Here is a 16,953-nt window from a genome sequence, read left to right on the forward strand (position 1 = left end):
TAATTTCTTAGTTACTTTGGGTCCCGTTGTAATATGCTTTGTACCGTCGTGTTATGCTTCATACAATAATGCAGTTCTCGGGCCTTCCAGGCCGTTCTTGTTCGAAAAATAATAATGATTAGTGCAAAACACGTGATTCCTAGAAACAAAATTGATGGTGAAGATAAGGTCCCCTCAAGTTGTGGGGTCTTCATTCAGTTTAAAAAAAAGTTGTGGTCTTAAATGATTACTGTATAAAATTATATAGCTCAACTAACGTACCCACTGTGCCACCTTCCGCTCTACTCTCCTCGGCCCCCAGCCCCAGCGTCCATGGCCATGGCCTTCTCCGTCACCACCACGTCCCTGCGTGCCGTTGTGGCCGCCGTCCCGGCCCGGCGCCCGAATCCATTCCTCATGCTCCTCTCCCGGGTGGCGCGCCCCCATCTTCGTCTTGGCGCCGCCCGCCCAACGCGCCTCCCAGTCCCACTCGCCGCCTCCTTCTCCGAGGTGAGCATATGCAGCAAATCCCCAATCGAGTTCCTTACTTACGTGCGTATGCCTCAACTGAGATTCGCTCGCACGCCGGCATGCACAACTGAAACTGGCACCAGATCCGGCCGATCGCCGTAGCAGCTGCGTCGGGCCGTTTCATGCGTGAATGCCTGATTGGTTCGAGTGTATGTGATGTGCTTGCGTTGTTGTGCGGAGAAAGTTCTTGATTACCAGATTTGTGTCTTCAGTTTATGTTGTTGAGAGAGAAATTACGTGTAGCATGTTCAGAAAACTTTAATTTGGGATAGAAAAGGGTCCTACGTACGTACTGTGCACGAGATCTGGCTAGACACAACTGCATGCACTGCTGCATCTGCTTAATCATACTCCTACAGTCTGTATAGGAATATGACAAGTGCAATTTTATTGGGAAAAAGATAATCCATATATATGTGTATATATCCACATTAGCTTCAAAAAATCGTCTTTAAACCACACTTGTATTTTTTTTAGCCGATAAACCACACTTGTATTAGTATTTGAAAACATATAAATCTTTCATCTTATTCTAAAATGCAATCTTCATCTAGGATCCACGTGGCTATGGGTTGGAAAGGCCTCCCCATGATGTTGGGTCTTCTTCATTCCGCATGTACGTGGGCAACCTGTCATGGCGCCTGGATGACTCCAGGTTGGCACAACTATTCAGCGAGCACGGAACCGTGGTCTTCGCTAAGATCATGCGTGACTTCCAAACCGGGCGCTCAAAGGGATTCGGCTTTGTAGCAATGGCATCACAGGAGGAACGCGACGAGGCCATCGCGGCCCTCAACGGCCAGGTGAGTGTGTGTGTACCCGATTTGTCTCTCATTTACATATAGTGCCATGCAAGATATATAGCCAATGTCACGGTGACTCTCAGATGGTAATCTGAACTCTGCAGATATTGGAGGGGCTTGCCCTACGAGTGAGTGCCGCGGAGGAGCCAGACGTGACTGTAAGCAAGGCGGCTCCAGGAGGCGCCCGGGTGGAAAGCCCTCCGCCCCGTCATGTTGCTGAGCCTTCATTTCGGTTGCACGTGAGCAACCTGTCATCGAGAGTGGATGACTCTAGGCTGGCACAAATGTTCAGCCAGCACGGCAAAGTGGCCTATACTAAGGTCATCCGTGATTTCCGTAGCGGGCGCTCGAAGGGATTCGGTTTCGTAGAGATGTCTTCGCGGGGGGAAATGGACAACGCCATCACAGCCCTCCATGGACAGGTTCGTTGGTAGTCGATCTCTTTGTCATTTACATAACGAAAAGTAATAACCAATGTCACAACGAGCGAGTCTCGGATTGCTATCTGAATTCTGCAGAGCTTGGAGGGGCGTGCCATACGAGTGAGTGCCGCGGAGGTGCCAGGCATGGCCGTAAGCAAGGCGGCTCCAGGGGTAGAAAGTCCTCCCCGTCATGTTGTTGACCTTCGTTCCGGTTGCACGTGAACAACCTGTCGTTGAACATGGACGACTCTATGTTGAATAAATAGGCAATTTCTCAATTAAATTAATCCATGAGTAAATCGCTAGCATGGCATTGACTAAGTTGATGACGTACTGACTCTGATCTAAACATGCACGTACTAAGCAAACAGTAGACAAATCTACACATACTGCTAGTACTGCTAATATGAAAATAATCAGGAGCGGGATAAACGAGTTATACCCTCCAGTAGGCCACGCAGAGGCCGCGGCTTTGGTGGCAGCAGCGGCGTCCTCGGCGACCTTCTTGTCGGCTTCAGCTTTCTCGGCGGCGGCACGGTCGGCGTCGGTGGACATGGTGATGATGAAGGCGACGCGGATGTAGAGGAAGTAGACGATCGGAAGCGAGCAGTCGCGTAATCGCTGCCCAAAAACCTATTCGCCCCTTACCCCGTACAGGAACCAGAAGGGCGTGGTTTCGGAGACCTGCTCTGCCGTCGACCGTGTACGTGGCGGACGGGATGGAGTCACCGGCGGCAGCAGCAGCAAAGGAACGATGGTGGGCGTGCGCGTGAGCAGATGTGATCTATTCGTGGCGGCTAGGGTTAGGAGACACCGCATACTTATAGGCGCAGCCGCGTGGAGAGACGTGGGCTCGACCCACGTCCGAGTCCGTGACAGCCCACGATCCGACGTCTCAGATCGTGGCCCGGCTGTCAGAAAACTCTCCGTTAGTGACTGGCAAAAATAAGCGCGTAGGTGTGAGCTCGGCTCGGCTCAATCCCGCAACCCGCGGCGCGTCGTGACGAGGCGTGGCGTGGCGAGGTGGGCGGCGGAGGAGGAGTGCGCGAGGGCCTCTTCTCTTCTCAAGCTCCAATAGCATGTAGAAGAGAAACCCTTATAAACCACTCCAACTCTCCTTCCACTTCCGGGGTGGGACTAAACTTCCCACCACACTTAGTGCCATATAACCCACATGGGCCCTTAGAGATTTTTCAGAAATTGCAATATGGGCCTAGAGCCCATCTCAGATTTCAGCAATCCCCCACTAGATCTCGAGGGCCCATTATGTCCTCTGTTCCAATTGCTGTTTCGATATACCAGTGTTTCAGTAAAGACCTGTTAAGGTTGAACTTCACCTAGAACAAGTGGCTACACTCCTTCACAACTGAACAATGGACTATGCCTTGAATTGTCAGTTTGGCGTAAAGAAGTTTCACTACATGTCTTACTAGTACTAGGCTGCCGAAGGCTGACCCCTCGGGTGGAGCATATAAGTCACACTCCTGGCCTATTCATGAGCTTACTAGAGATCACCCCAATCTCATAGACTGTGACCAGCAGTCGGGCTCAAATAGGTGTGTTCCTCCAAAGATCGCTCTGTAGGATAGCATCTTGCTTTTATAAGCTTTGGAACACATTGAGACCGTAGTCATCCTACCATACAGTATCGAGAGTATTGCATCTCCAACGGAGTGGGTTAGTATAGTTACTCTCCTCAGTTCACCACTGACTTGTTTTCCCAGGTCCTAGTTCACGGGATCTCCGATCACATAGGTTGGGTTACCACCATGGCAACTCATGTGGGTCTCATACCCATCTCCCTCGATGCATTATCTATCACAACACGTGATAGCACTTTTGTAAAGGGATCTGCCAGATTCTTAGCCGTATGGACATAGTCCAACGCTATCACTCCGGAGTTTCTTAATTTTCTGATAGCTTTTAATCTCATTCTTATGTGTTTGGTGGACTTCATGTTGTCCTTTGAACTCTTCACCTTGGTGATGACAGTCTGATTGTCACAGTTCATAAGGATAGCCGGAACCGGTTTATCAACCAATGGCAAGTCCATCAAAAGATCTCGAAGCCATCTCGCTTCAACACCACATGTGTCTAATGCCGTTAATTCTGCTTCCATTGTCGATCTCGTTAAGATCGTTTGCTTGCAAGACTTCCAGGAAACAGCGCCACCTCCAAGAGTAAACATATACCCAGTTGTGGCCTTCATCTCATCAGCATCAGAGATCCAATTCGCATCACTATACCCTTCAAGTACCGACGGGTATCCGGTATAGTGAAGTCCATAGTTCATAGTACCTTTCAGATAGCGCATAAATCTCTCAACAGCATGCCAATGTACATCACCCGGTTTGGAAACAAACCGGCTCAGTTTGCTCACAGCAAACGCGATGTCAGGCCTCGTTGCGCTCGCTAGGTACATCAGTGAACCAATGATTTGAGAGTATCTCAATTGATCTTTAGCCATGCCTTTGGACTTTCGAATCAATACGCTAGGATCATATGGTGTTTGAGATGGTGTGCAGTCCGAATATCCAAACCGACTCAACACCTTCTCAACGTAATGGGATTGCAGAAGTGTGATCCCACCCTCATTATCTCTCAGTAGCTTGATGTTCAAGATAACATCAGCCACACCAAGGTCTTTCATCTCAAAGTTCTGAGATAGAAACGATTTGACCTCCTCAATGACTTTGAGGTTTGTTCCGAATATCAGTATGTCATCAACATACAAGCACAGTATAACCCCTTCGCCCCCACCATGGCGATAGTATACACATTTGTTAGCCTCATTAACAACGAAACCAACAGATGTCAGAGTTGTATTAAACTTATCATGCCATTGCTTAGGTGCTTGTTTCAGGCCATATAAAGATTTGATCAACCTACACACCTTTCTTTCCTGACCATCTATCACAAAGCCATCAGGCTGTTGCATGTAGATTTCCTCCTTTAGCTCTCCATTTAGAAAAGCCGTCTTAACATCCATCTGATGGACGAGAAGACCATGTGAGGCCGCCAACGAGAGTAATACTCGAATGGTGGTCAGTCTAGCCACAGGTGAATAAGTATCAAAGAAATCTTCCTCTTCTTGCTGGTCATAGCCCTTGGCCACAAGCCTAGCCTTGTACTTTTCAATCGTACCATCGGGCCTAAGCTTCTTTTTGAACACCCACTTACATCCCAGTGGTTTGCAACCATAGGGACGGTCAGTGATCTCCCATGTCCCGTTAGCCATGATGGAATTCATCTCGCTACGGACCGCATCCTTCCAGTAGTCAGCTTCTGGAGAGGCATACGCTTCTGAAATAGAAGTGGGAGTATCATCCACGAGGTACACGAAGAAATCATCACCAAAGGTCTTTGCAGTCCTTTGTCTCTTGCCCCTACCAAGGGTTTCCTCGTCATCCTCCTCGGGATTTTCATCATGTGTTTGTTCATAATATTCCATAGGGATGGCAGGTTCAGGAGTCTCCTCAGATTCCTGTCTAGAAGTGCTTTGCATATCTCTCATAGGAAAAATATCCTCAAAGAATGTAGCATCCTTAGACTCCATAATTGTACCGATCTTCTGGTCAGGTACCTCAGATTTCACTACTAGAAATCTATAGCCAACGCTGTTCTTAGCGTAGCCCAAATTAATGCAGTCCACGGTCTTATGTCCAAGCTTACGCTTTTTGGGGATCGGCACGTTGACTTTCGCCAAACAGCCCCAAGTGCGCAAGTACGAGAGTGTCGTCCTTCTCTTTGCCCATTTCTCATAGGGAGTGATCTCACTATCCTTTGTCGGAACTTTATTCAGGACATGACATGCCGTTAATATAGCCTCCCCCCACCATGCCTTGGATAAACCCGATGTATCTAACATGGCGTTAACCAAATCAGTTAGAGTACGATTTTTCCGCTCGGCAACCCCGTTTGACTGGGGTGAATAGGGAGGCGTCCTCTCATGAATAATGCCGTGTTCCGCACAGAAGGAATCAAACTCACTCGAGAAGTACTCTCCACCACGATCTGACCGGACTCGTTTAATTTTCTTTTCAAGTTGATTTTCAACTTCTGCCTTATAGATTTTAAAGTAGTGTAGAGCCTCATCTTTAGTATTTAACAGATACACATAGCAATATCTAGTGGAATCATCTATCAATGTCATGAAGTATCTCTTTCCACCTTTAGTCAACACACCATTCATCTCGCAAAGATCAGAATGTATGAGTTCTAATGGTGCCAGGTGTCTCTCCTACACGGCCTTATGAGGCTTGCGAGGTTGCTTAGCTTGCACACATGAAAGGCACTTAGAACCTTTGGCTAAAGTGAAACTTGGGATTAAATCCAACTTGGCTAGCCGCGTCATAACACCAAAACTAATGTGACAAAGACGTGAATGCCAAACTTCAGATTCATTAACATTCGAATGAATATGGTTCACGACTTTATTACAAAAATCTGCGAGGGAAAGGCGGAACATCCCTCCGCTCTCATAACCTTTTCCAACAAAGAGTCCATATTTTGTAACAACTAATTTATTAGACTCGAAAACCAACTTAAACCCTTCTCTACATAGAAGGGAGCCACTAACGAGGTTCTTCTTGATGGCGGGGACATGCTGCACGTTCTTCAGCTGCACGATCCTTCCCGAAGTAAACTTCAGATCGACCGTGCCAACACCATGAACAGAAGCACTCGCGCCATTCCCCATCAATACGGACCCGTGACCTGTGACCTGGTAAGAAGTGAACAATGAAATGTCAGCACACACATGAACACCTGCACCTGTGTCCACCCACCAATCGTTGGGTTAAAACACTGAAAAAACAGTAAATAAATTACCGTACCCAGATGCACCATTCTCATTGTTGTCCACAATCATGTTGACAGACTTGGAGTCCTGTCCTGACTTCTTGTACTTGTTTGGGCACTTGTTGGCCCAATGTTCAACCGAACCACAAGTAAAGCAGCCCTCGTCCTTCTTGTTCTTCTTGAAGGTCTTCTTACCCTTCTTCTTAAAGTCGGTATTGTGTTGGACACCGTTCTTTCCCTTGGGCTTGTGGGAGTTGAAGTTCTTCTGGTTCACCATGTTGGCAACAGAAGTCCCTTCGGCCCCTTTTTCGTGCGAGTCTTTTGCCCTCGAATTCTGCTTAGCACTCAGATGGCCAATGACATCCTCCACAGAGAATTCACGCCTCTGATGTTTCAGAGTGGTGGCAAAGTTCCTCCAGGAATTAGGGAGCTTAGCGATTATGCAGCCCGCGACAAACTTGCCCGGTAACTCGCACTTGAGAAGCTCAAGTTCCTTAACAATGCATATTATCTCATGAGCCTGCTCCAATACAGGACGGTTTTCAACCATCTTGTAATCGTGGAACTGCTCTATAATATACATCTCGCTCCCTGCATCGGCGGCCCCGAATTTAGATTCGAGCGCCTCCCACAAGTCCTTGGCGACATGCACATGTAAATATGCGTCGACCAGTTTATCTCCGATCACGCTAAGAACTGCTCCAAGAAACACAACGGTAGCCTCCTTGAACGCCTTCTCCTGTTCAGGAGCAATCGTTCCCGTGGAGACACCGGTGACCCAGAACGCGTTCATAGCTGTGAGCCATAACGTGGTCTTAGTCTGCCAACGCTTGAAGTATGTACCGGTATGTTGGAAATATGCCCTAGAGGCAATAATAAAAGTATTATTATATTTCATTGTTCATGATAATTGTCTTTTATTCATGCTATAACTGTATTATCCGGAAATCGTAATACACGTGTGAATACTTAGACCACACTATGTCCCTGGTAAGCCTCTAGTTGACCAGCTCATTGTGATCAACAGATAGTCATGGTTTCCTGACTATGGACATTGGATGTCGTTGATAACGGGATCACATCATTAGGAGAATGATGTGATGGACAAGACCCAATCCTAAGCATAGCATAAAAGATCGTGTAGTTCGTTTTGCTAGAGCTTTGCAAGTGTCAAGTATCTCTTCCTTCGACCATGAGATCGTGTAACTCCCGGATACCGTAAGAATGCCTTGGGTGTACCAAACGTCACAACGTAACTGGGTGACTATAAAGGTACATTACAGGTATCTCCGAAAGTAGCTGTTGGGTTGACACGGATCGAGACTGGGATTTCTCACTCCGTATGACGGAGAGGTATCTCTGGGCCCACTCGGTAATGCATCATCATATTGAGCTCAATGTGACCAAGGTGTTGGACACGCGATCATGCATTATGGTACGAGTAAAGTGACTTGCCGGTAACGAGACTGAACAAGGTATTGGGATACCGACGATCGAGTCTCGGGTAAGTAACGTACCGATTGACAAAGGGAATTGCATACAGGGTTTGATCGAATCCTCGACATAGTGGTTCATCCGATGACAACATCGAGGAGCATGTGGGAGCCATCATGGGTATCCAGATCCCGCTGATGGTTATTGACTAAGAGAGTCTCGGTCATGTCTGCATGTCTCCCGAACCCGTAGGGTCTACACACTTAAGGTTCAGTTACGCTAGGGTTATAGGGATATGTATATGCAGTAACCCGAATGTTGTTCGGAGTCCCGGATGAGATCCCGGACGTCACGAGGAGTTCCGGAATGGTCCGGAGGTAAAGATTTATATATGGGAAGTCCTGTTTCGGGCATCGGGACAAGTTTCGGGGTTATCGGTATTGTACCGGGACCACCAGAAGGGTCCCGGGGGTCCACCGGGTGGGTCCACCTGTCCCGGGGGGCCACATGGGCTGTAAGGGGGTGCGCCTTGGCCTAATGGGCCAAGGGCACCAGCCCCACATAAGCCCATGCGCCTAGGGTTCAAGGGGGCAAGAGTCCTAGGAGGGTAAGGCACCTCCTAGGTGCCTTGGGGGGAGGGAAAACCCCCCTTGGCCGCCGCACCCCCTAGGAGATTTGATCTCCTAGGGCCGGCCACCCCCCCTTGGCACCCCTATATATAGTGGGGGGAGAGGAGGGACTTCATACCTGAACGCCCTGGCCTTTGGTTGCCTCCTTCTTCCTCCCCAACACCTCCTCCACCTCCATAGTGCTTAGCGAAGCTCTGCCGGAGTACTGCAGCTCCACCAACACCACGCCGTCGTGCTGCTGCTGGTGCCATCTCCCTCAACCTCTCCTCCCTTCCTTGCTGGATCAAGAAGGAGGAGACGTGGCTGTTCCGTACGTGTGTTGAACGCGGAGGTGACGTCCGTTCGGCGCAGGTCATCGGTGATTTGGATCACGTCGAGTACGACTACATCATCACCTTGCAAGCTTCCGCACGCGATCTACAAGTGGTATGTAGATGCAAACTCTCTCCCTAGACTTGTTGCTTAGATAAACTCATAGATGGATCTTGGTGAAACCGTAGGAAAAATTTTAATTTTCTGCAACGTTCCCCAACAGTGGCATCATGAGCTAGGTCTATGCGTAGTTCTCTTTGCACGAGTAGAACACAACTTTGTTGTGGGCGTGGATTTTGTCATCTTACTTGCCTCTACTAATCTTTTCTTGCTCAACGGTATTGTGGGATGAAGCGGCCCGGACCAACCTTACACGTACACTTACGTGAGACCGGTTCCACCGACTGACATGCACAAGTTGCATAAGGTGGCTGGCGGGTGTCTGTCTCTCCCACCTTAGTTGGAGCGGAATCGATGAACAGGGCCCTTATGAAGGGTAAATAGAAGTTGACAAAATCACGTTGTGGTGATTCGTAGGTAAGAAAACGTTCTTGCTAGAACCCAATTGCAGCCACGTAAAAGATGCAACAACAATTAGAGGACGTCTAACTTGTTTTTGCAGCGATTGATCATGTGATGTGATATGGCCAGAAGTTGTGATGAATGATGAATTGTGATGTATGAGATCATGTTCTTTGTAATAGGATTCACGACTTGCATGTCGATAAGTATGACAACCGGCAGGAGCCATAGGAGTTGTCATTATTTTTTGTATGACCTGCGTGTCATTGAATAACGTCATGTAAACTACTTTACTTTATTGCTAAACGTTAGTCATAGAAGTAGAAGTAGTCGTTGGCGTGACAACTTCATGAAGACACGATGATGGAGATCATGATGATGGAGATCATGGTGTCAAGCCGGTGACAAGATGATCATGGAGCCCCGAAGATGAAGATCAATGGAGCTATATGATATTGGCCATATCATGTCACAACTATATAATTGCATGTGATGTTTATTATGAATTATGCATCTTGTTTACTTAGGACGACGGTAGTAAATAAGATGATCCCTTATAAAATTTCAAGAAGTGTTCTCCCCTAACTGTGCACCGTTGCTACAGTTCGTCGTTTCTAAGCACCACGTGATGATCGGGTGTGATGGATTCTTACGTTCACATACAACGGGTGTAAGACAGTTTTACACAGCGAAAACACTTAGGGTTAACTTGACGAGCCTAGCATGTGCATACATGGCCTCGGAACACGGAGACCGAAAGGTCGAACACGAATCGTATAGAAGATACGATCAACATGAAAATGTTCACCGACGATGACTAGTCCGTCTCACGTGATGATCGGACACGGGCTAGTCGACTCGGATCGTGTAACACCTAGATGACTAAAGGGATGTCTAATCTAAGTGGGAGTTCATAATTTGATTAGAACTTTATTATCATGAACTTAGTCTAAAACCTTTGCAAATATGTCTTGTAGATCAATGGCAAACGCTAATGTCAACATGAACTTCAACGCGTTCCTAGAGAAAACCAAGCTGAAAGATGATGGCAGCAACTATACGGACTGGGTCCGGAACCTGAGGATCATCCTCATAGCTGCCAGGAAACAATATGTCCTAGAAGGACCGCTAGGTGACGCTCCCGTCCCAGAGAACCAAGACGTTATGAATGCTTGGCAGTCTCGCACTGATGATTACTCCCTCGTTCTGTGCGGCATGCTTTACAGCTTAGAACCGGGGCTCCAAAAGCGTTTTGAGCATCACGGAGCATATGAGATGTTCGAAGAGCTGAAACTAGTTTTCCAAGCTCATGCCCGGGTCGAGAGATATGATGTCTCCGACAAGTTCTACAGTTGTAAGATGGAGGAAAACAGTTCTGTCAGTGAGCACATCCTGAAGATGTCTGGGTTGCACAACCGTATGACCCAGCTGAACATTAACCTCCCAGATGAGGCGGTCATTGACAGAATCCTCCAGTCGCTCCCACCAAGCTACAAGAGCTTTGTGATGAACTACAACATGCAGGGAATGGAAAAGACCATTCCTGAAGTGTTCTCGATGCTGAAGTCAGCAGAGGCTGAAATCAAGAAAGAACATCAAGTGTTGATGGTCAATAAGACCACTAAGTTCAAGAAGGGCAAGGGTAAGAAGAACTTCAAGAAGGACGGCAAAGATGTTGCCGCGCCTGGTAAGCCAGTTACCGGGAAGAAGTCAAAGAATGGACCCAAGCCTGAGACTGAGTGCTTTTATTGCAAGGGGAAGGGTCACTGGAAGCGGAACTGCCCCAAATACTTAGCGGATAAGAAGGCCGGCAACACCAAAGGTATATTTGATATACATGTCATTGATGTGTACCTTACCAGTAATCGTAGTAACTCCTGGGTATTTGATACCGGTGTCGTTGCTCATATTTGTAACTCACAGTAGGAGCTGCGGAATAAATGGAGACTGGCGAAGGATGAGGTGACGATGCGCGTCGGGAATGGTTCCAGAGTCGATGTGATCGCCGTCGGCACGCTGCCTCTACATTTACCTACGGGATTAGTTTTGAACCTTAATAATTGTTATTTAGTGCCAAGTTTGAGCATGAACATTGTATCTGGATCTCGTTTAATACGAGATGGCTACTCATTTAAGTCTGAGAATAATGGTTGTTCGATTTATATGAGAGATATGTTTTATGGTCATGCTCCGATGGTCAATGGTTTATTCTTAATGAATCTCGAGCGTAATATTACACATGTTCATAGTGTAGATGCCAACAGATTTAAAGTTGATAACGATAGTCCCACATACTTGTGGCACTGCCGCCTTGGTCACATTGGTGTCAAGCGCATGAAGAAGCTCCATGCCGATGGACTTTTAGAGTCTCTTGATTATGAATCGTTTGACACGTGCGAACCATGCCTCTTAGGTAAAATGACCAAGACTCCGTTCTCCGGAACAATGGAGCGAGCAACCAACTTGTTGGAAATCATACATACCGATGTGTGCGGTCCAATGAGCGTTGAGGCTCGCGGAGGATATCGTTATGTTCTCACTCTCACAGATGACTTGAGTAGATATGGGTATGTCTACTTAATGAAACACAAGTCTGAGACCTTTGAAAAGTTCAAGGAATTTCAGAATGAGGTGGAGAATCAACGTGACCGAAAGATAAAATTCTTACGATCAGATCGTGGAGGAGAATACTTAAGTCACGAATTTGGTACACACTTAAAGAAATGTGGAATCGTTTCACAGCTCACGCCGCCTGGAACACCTCAGCGAAACGGTGTGTCCGAACGTCGTAATCGCACTCTATTGGATATGGTGCGGTCTATGATGTCTCTTACCGATTTACCGCTATCATTTTGGGGATACGCTCTAGAGACAGCTACATTCACTTTAAATAGGGCACCGTCTAAATCCGTTGAGACGACAGCGTATGAATTATGGTTTGGAAAGAAACCTAAGCTGTCGTTTCTAAAAGTTTGGGGATGCGAAGCTTATGTCAAGAAACTTCAACCTGAAAAGCTCGAACCCAAGTCGGAAAGATGTGTATTCATAGGATACCCTAAGGAAACTATAGGGTATACCTTCTACTTAAGATCCGAAGGCAAGATCTTTGTTGCCAAGAACGGATGCTTTCTGGAAAAAGAGTTTCTCTCGAAAGAAGTAAGTGGGAGGAAAGTAGAACTCGATGAAGTACTACCTCTTGAGCGGGATAGTGACGCAGCACAGGAAACCATTCCTGTGATGCCCACACCAACTGAAGAGGAAAACCATGATAATGATCAAGGTACTTCGGATCAAGTTACTGCTGAACTTCGTAGGTCCACAAGGACACGTTCCGCACCAGAGTGGTACGGCAACCCTGTCCTGGAAATCATGTTGTTAGACAACAATGAACCTTCGAACTATGAAGAAGCAATGACGGGCCCGGATTCCAACAAATGGCTTGAAGCCATGAAATCCGAGATAGAATCCATGTATAAAAACAAAGTATGGACTTTGACAGACTTGCCCGATGATCGGCGAGCGATAGAAAACAAATGGATCTTTAAGAAGAAGACGGACGCGGATGGTAATGTTACCATCTATAAAGCTCGACTTGTCGCTAAGGGTTATCGACAGGTTCAAGGGATTGACTACGACGAGACATTCTCTCCCGTAGCGAAGCTAAAGTCCGTCCGAATCATGTTAGCAATTGCCGCATACTATGATTATGAGATATGGCAGATGGACGTCAAAACAGCATTCCTTAACGGGCATCTTAAGGAAGAACTGTATATGATGCAGCCGGAAGGTTTTGTCGATCCTCAGAACGCTAACAAAGTATGCAAGCTCCAGCGATCCATTTATGGACTGGTGCAAGCATCTCGGAGTTGGAACATTCGCTTTGATGAGATGATCAAAGCGTTTGGGTTTATGCAGACTTATGGAGAAGCCTGCGTTTACAAGAAAGTGAGTGGGAGCTCTGTAGCATTTCTCATATAATATGTAGATGACATACTCTTGATGGGAAATAATATAGAATTTCTGGACAGCATTAAGGCCTACTTGAATAAGTGTTTTTCAATGAAGGACCTTGGAGAAGCTGCTTATATATTAGGCATCAAGATCTATAGAGATAGATCGAGACGCCTCATAGGTCTTTCACAAAGTACATACCTTGATAAGATTTTGAAGAGATTCAGAATGGATCAGTCCAAGAAGGGGTTCTTGCCTATGTTACAAGGTATGAGACTGAGCTCAGCTCAGTCACCGACCACGGCAAAAGATAAAGAAGAGATGAGTGTCATCCCCTATGCTTCAGCCATAGGATCTATTATGTATGCCATGCTGTGTACCAGACCCGATGTAAACCTTGCCGTAAGTTTGGTAGCAAGATACCAAAGTAATCCCGGCAAGGAACACTGGACAGCGGTCAAGAATATCCTGAAGTACCTGAAAATGACAAAGGACATGTTTCTCGTTTATGGAGGAGACGAAGAGCTCGTCGTAAAGGGTTACGTCGACGCTAGCTTCGACTCAGATCCGGATGACTCTAAGTCACAAACCGGATACGTGTATATGTTGAATGGTGGAGCAGTAAGCTGGTGCAGCTGCAAGCAGAGCGTCGTGGCGGGATCTACGTGTGAAGCGGAGTACATGGCAGCCTCGGAGGCAGCACATGAAGCGATTTGGGTGAAGGAGTTCATCACCGACCTAGGAGTCATACCCAATGCGTCGGGGCCGATCAAACTCTTCTGTGACAACACTGGAGCTATTGCCCTCGCAAAGGAGCCCAGGTTTCACAAGAAGACCAGGCACATCAAGCGTCGTTTCAACTCCATCCGTGAAAATGTTCAAGATGGAGACATAGAGATTTGCAAAGTGCACACGGATCTGAATGTCGCAGATCCGCGGACTAAACCTCTCTCGCGTGCAAAACATGATCAACACCATAACTCTATGGGTGTTCGATTCATCACAATGTAACTAGATTGGTGACTCTAGTGCAAGTGGGAGACTGTTGGAAATATGCCCTAGAGGCAATAATAAAAGTATTATTATATTTCATTGTTCATGATAATTGTCTTTTATTCATGCTATAACTGTATTATCCGGAAATCGTAATACACGTGTGAATACTTAGACCACACTATGTCCCTGGTAAGCCTCTAGTTGACCAGCTCATTGTGATCAACAGATAGTCATGGTTTCCTGACTATGGACATTGGATGTCGTTGATAACGGGATCACATCATTAGGAGAATGATGTGATGGACAAGACCCAATCCTAAGCATAGCATAAAAGATCGTGTAGTTCGTTTTGCTAGAGCTTTGCAAGTGTCAAGTATCTCTTCCTTCGACCATGAGATCGTGTAACTCCCGGATACCGTAAGAATGCCTTGGGTGTACCAAACGTCACAACGTAACTGGGTGACTATAAAGGTACATTACAGGTATGTGACGCCCCCGATTCAATCGTACACTAATCATGCACGCAAATGTGTACGATCAAGATCAGGGACTCACGGGAAGATATCACAACACAACTCTAAAACATAAATAAGTCATACAAGCATCATAATACAAGCCAGGGGCCTCGAGGGCTCGAATACAAGTGCTCGATCATAGACGAGTCAGCGGAAACAACAATATCTGAGTACAGACATAAGTTAAACAAATTTGCCTTAAGAAGGCTAGCACAAACTGGGATACAGATCGAAAGAGGTGCAGGCCTCCTGCCTGGGATCCTCCTAACTACTCCTGGATGTCGTCAGCGGGCTGCACGTAGTAGGGCACCTCCGGTGTAGTAGGGGTCTCCGTCGACGGTGGCGTCTGGCTCCTGAACTCTAGCATCTGGTTGTGACAACCAGAAAGAAAGGAAAGGGGGAAAAAGGGGGGAGAAAGCAACCGTGAGTACTCATCCAAAGTACTCGCAAGCAAGGAACTACACTACATATGCATGGGTATATGTGTAAGGAGGCCATATCAGTGGACTGAACTGCAGAATGCCAGAATAAGAGGGGGATAGCTAATCCTGTCGAAGACTACGCTTCTGGCAGCCTCCGTCTTGCAGCATGTAGGAGAGAGTAGATTGAAGTCCTCCAAGTAGCATCTTCAAGTAGCATCTCCAAGCAGCATCTCCAAGTAGCATCGCATAGCATAATCCTACCCGGCGATCCTCCTCTCGTCGCCCTGTAGAAAAGCGATCACCGGGTTGTCTGTGGAACTTGGAAGGGTGTGTTTTATTAAGTATCCGGTTCTAGTTGTCATAAGGTCAAGGTACAACTCCAAGTCGTCCTGTTACCGAAGATCACGGCTATTCGAATAGATTAAACTTCCCTGCAGGGGTGCACCACATAGCCCAACACGCTCGATCCCATTTGGCCGGACACACTTTCCTGGGTCATGCCCGGCCTCGGAAGATCAACACGTCGCAGCCCCACCTAGGCAAAATAGAGAGGCCAGCACGCCGGTCTAAACCTAAGCGCGCAGGGGTCTGGGCCCATCGCCCTGAGCACACCTGCACGTTGCGTGGGCGGCCGAAAGCAGACCTAGCCTAGTGGCGTTCCAGTCCAATTCGGCGCGCGCCGCTCCGTCGCTGACGTCTGAAGTGCTTCGGCTGATACCACGACGTCGGGATACCCATAACTACTCCCACGTAGATGGTTAGTGCGTATAGGCTCGTAGCCAGACTCAGATCAAATACCAAGATCTCGTTAAGCGTGTTAAGTATCCGCGAACGCCGAACAGGGCCAGGCCCACCTGTCTCCTAGGTGGTCTCAACCTGCCCTGTCGCTCCGCCACAAAGTAACAGTCGGGGGCCGTCGGGAACTCAGGCCCACCTCTACCGGGATGGAGCCACCTGTCCTTTCAGCCCCCTCGTCAGAATCACTTGCGGGTACTCAATGAGCTGACCCGACTTTAGTCACCATCTGTATAGTATGTATGTATGTATAGTATATACCCGTGATCACCTCCCAAGTGATCACGGCCCGATAGTATAGCCAGGCAGACTGACAAGAATGTAGGGCCAATGATGATAAACTAGCATCCTATACTAAGCATTTAGGATTGCAGGTAAGGTATCAACAGATGTAGCGACAATGACAGGCTATGCATCAGAATAGGATTAACGGAAAGCAGTAACATGCTACACTACTCTAATGCAAGCAGTATAGAGAAGAGTAGGCGATATCTGGTGATCAAAGGGGGGGCTTGCCTGGTTGCTCTGGCAAGAGAGAGGGGTCGTCAACTCCGTAGTCGAACTGGTCAGCAGCAGCGTCGGTCTCGTAGTCTACCGGAGAGAAGAGGGGGAAGAAATAATGAATACAGAGCAAACAAAGCATCACAAAATATAACAAGGCAATACGCGGTGTTCGGTGTGCCCTAACGCGGTAGTAAGTGATACCGACGAAAGGGGGAAACATCCGGGAAAGTATTCCCGGAGTTTCGCGTTTTCGGGCAGAGGAACCGGAGGGGGAAAGTTGCGGGTTCGATAGGTTAGGGGTGTGTGGCGGACGAACGGACCGCGTATCCGGATTCGTC

General features: G+C 47.4%; 1 protein-coding gene across 1 annotated transcript in view; it reads left to right on the forward strand.

Annotated features, from left to right (window-relative positions):
• The first annotated feature begins 307 nt into the window (after positions 1 to 307).
• LOC119338827 (28 kDa ribonucleoprotein, chloroplastic-like) overlaps positions 308 to 16,953 on the forward strand; it is a 21,877-nt gene continuing 5,231 nt past the window's right edge. The window contains exons 1-4 of the mRNA XM_037611048.1: positions 308 to 489; positions 1,065 to 1,313; positions 1,418 to 1,735; positions 1,832 to 1,988. Of these exons, the coding sequence (XP_037466945.1) occupies positions 313 to 489; positions 1,065 to 1,313; positions 1,418 to 1,735; positions 1,832 to 1,957 (870 nt within the window). The 5' untranslated portion in view covers positions 308 to 312 and the 3' untranslated portion in view covers positions 1,958 to 1,988. The remainder of the gene's footprint in view (positions 490 to 1,064; positions 1,314 to 1,417; positions 1,736 to 1,831; positions 1,989 to 16,953) is intronic.

This window comes from Triticum dicoccoides, chromosome 7B (genome assembly GCF_002162155.2).
Source record: "Triticum dicoccoides isolate Atlit2015 ecotype Zavitan chromosome 7B, WEW_v2.0, whole genome shotgun sequence".
Taxonomy (NCBI): domain Eukaryota; kingdom Viridiplantae; phylum Streptophyta; class Magnoliopsida; order Poales; family Poaceae; genus Triticum; species Triticum dicoccoides.